This window comes from Oncorhynchus clarkii, chromosome 21 (assembly GCF_045791955.1).
Source record: "Oncorhynchus clarkii lewisi isolate Uvic-CL-2024 chromosome 21, UVic_Ocla_1.0, whole genome shotgun sequence".
NCBI classification, from domain to species: domain Eukaryota; kingdom Metazoa; phylum Chordata; class Actinopteri; order Salmoniformes; family Salmonidae; genus Oncorhynchus; species Oncorhynchus clarkii.
Genome location: NC_092167.1, coordinates 49202576 through 49204861, shown reverse-complemented (window position 1 = coordinate 49204861; position 2286 = coordinate 49202576). Strand labels below are relative to the sequence as shown.

The 2286-nt window shown below is 43.9% G+C and overlaps 1 protein-coding gene across 1 annotated transcript in view; it reads right to left on the bottom strand.

The window, feature by feature from the left end:
- Window positions 1-2286, bottom strand: part of LOC139379506 (transmembrane protein 151A-like) — a 23030-nt gene extending 20744 nt beyond the window's left edge. Inside the window, exon 1 of the mRNA XM_071122323.1 lies at window positions 1888-2286. Within this exon, the coding sequence (XP_070978424.1) occupies window positions 1888-2235 (348 nt within the window). The 5' untranslated portion in view covers window positions 2236-2286. The remainder of the gene's footprint in view (window positions 1-1887) is intronic.

Genomic DNA, 2286 nt, shown 5'->3' with positions numbered 1-2286 from the left:
TTTACAAACCACTGTCAGTAAAACTGAGCTATTTACAAACCACTGTCAGTAAAACCGAGTTATTTACAAACCACTGTCAGTAAAACCTAGCTACCTAGCTATATACCACATTCAGTAAAACCGAGGTATTTACAAACAAATCACTGTCAGTAAAACCTAGCTACCTAGCTATATACCACATTCAGTAAAACCGAGGTATTTACAAACAAACCACTGTCAGTAAAACCGAGTTATTTACAAACCACTGTCAGTAAAACCGAGGTATTTACAAAAAGACACTGACTGAATAATTGATAGATGTTTTTATCTATTTCCTCCCCCCCCAATAGACAATTGAAATCTGCTGGATTCTGATTGGATCGCTGAGCGGAAGTAACTATAAGAGGCGGGGAAACAAGAGGTGGGAAAACGCTGATGACTCACGCATGGAATGTTGTGGATTTGGGGGAAACAACGTTTTTAACGGACTAAACTGACAGTTGACAACATCTACCAGTAATGTCCTTCTAAAATGGCTGTTTGCTTTTCTCTTCTCAGTGAGAAATGACTAGTCTACTACTACATGTCTAACTAGGACTCTCTTCAAACATAACTAGCCCTCCACACCTCTTATAATTCATATTCGTCGAGAAATGGCCAGCGAAGTGGGGGGGGGGCTTGAGAATTTCAATTGAAGGGGAGAAGCAGGGACAGGTCCGGACTAGAGGGATGGAGGAATGACCAAAATGCGTTTTTTTAGGTGAGAGAAAGCGAGATGAGGACAGGGACTGAGAGAGATGGAGGGTGAGAGACGGTAGGCTATGTTGTTAAAGGAATAGATGAGGTGAGAGGTGGCGAGAAAAAGAGAGATGTGTAAACATACCGAATTGTAATTGGTTGCATTTTTACCGCCATATCACACCGTGCTATGATTGGTTAAGACCACCCAAATGGTTAGGTCATGGCAGTTTGGATCCTGGTTGGAGATACGTGAACATGCCAGTTATAGCTAGTTAATAAAGAGGTACGTTAAGAAATATCCTGTAGTACTGCATTTTATTATTTTGTACAAAGTGTTGAAAACAAGACAATATGAGGCAGAGAAACAGTCCTTTACGGTTGGGCATCTGTTCCCTTCAGACTGCAATGCAGACATGGGACTGCAAGGGAAAGATGGAGGGAGAGATTGAACACGAAGGGATGAGGAATGGAGATGAGAATAGCAGCCTAGCAGCTAATAATGGCAGGTTTATATTGTGTTTCGTCTTGATTAACCTCAGCTAATTCTATATTCTGTCGGTCTATTCATAAACGCGTCTCAGAGGCAAGAGGCAGCCTGAAATATAAGGTACTTAAAATAGGGCACCTTGCTTTTTAATGCACGTTTCCAATTCCAGCGCCATGGTACAGTAATATTGTATTTGCCCCTTTTGGAAGTGCCATTGATTTTTTTTCTCTCCCTTTGACAAAATACATCTTGTTGGAAGTGTGAAAATGCTATAGATATGTTCTGTGCTTAAAGCCCCCGTAGGCCAACCATCCCTATAAGTTTGGCCTTTCATTTCTAGGCTAAATGTGTTGTGTCTGCCTAGGCATGCATATTTAGACCCCTTTCAACTATGCAGCATCACACACATATATATATATATATATATATATATATATATATATATATATATATATATATCTCAACAAGGCCACAAGAAGGAATGCACTCGGTTTCCTTTGAGGGAATAAAACAAGAGTGACAAATCTATAAAAATAAGGATAAACAAATAAAAAAAATTAGCATCTGATCGAGCCTATTGGTGGTAGACCTTAAAGACAATTAGGCTAAGCACGCGGGTCCAAAGATCCCCATTACCCCTAACCTATTCACACACAGTCACACTGTTCCCCTTATCCTACCTCCTCTCTCCCATTCCCGTCTGCTGTGGTCTCCTCTCTCCCATTCCCGTCTGCTGTGGTCTCCTCTCTCCCATTCCCGTCTGCTGTGGTCTCCTCTCTCCCATTCCCGTCTGCTGTGGTCTCCTCTCTCCCTTCCCCGTCCACTATGGTCTCCTCTCTCCCTTCCCCGTCCGCTATGGTCTCCTCTCTCCCTTCCCCGTCCGCTATGGTCTCCTCTCTCCCTTCCCCGTCCGCTATGGTCTCCTCTCTCCCTTCCCCGTCCGCTATGGTCTCCTCTCTCCCTTCCCCGTCCGCTATGGTCTCCTCTCCTATCTCCGGCGGTGGGGCTACTGGCACCTCCGTCTGCATTTTCTCTCTCTTCTTTCCCCTGGCACACGCCCTCCCGTTGGCCCTACGGTT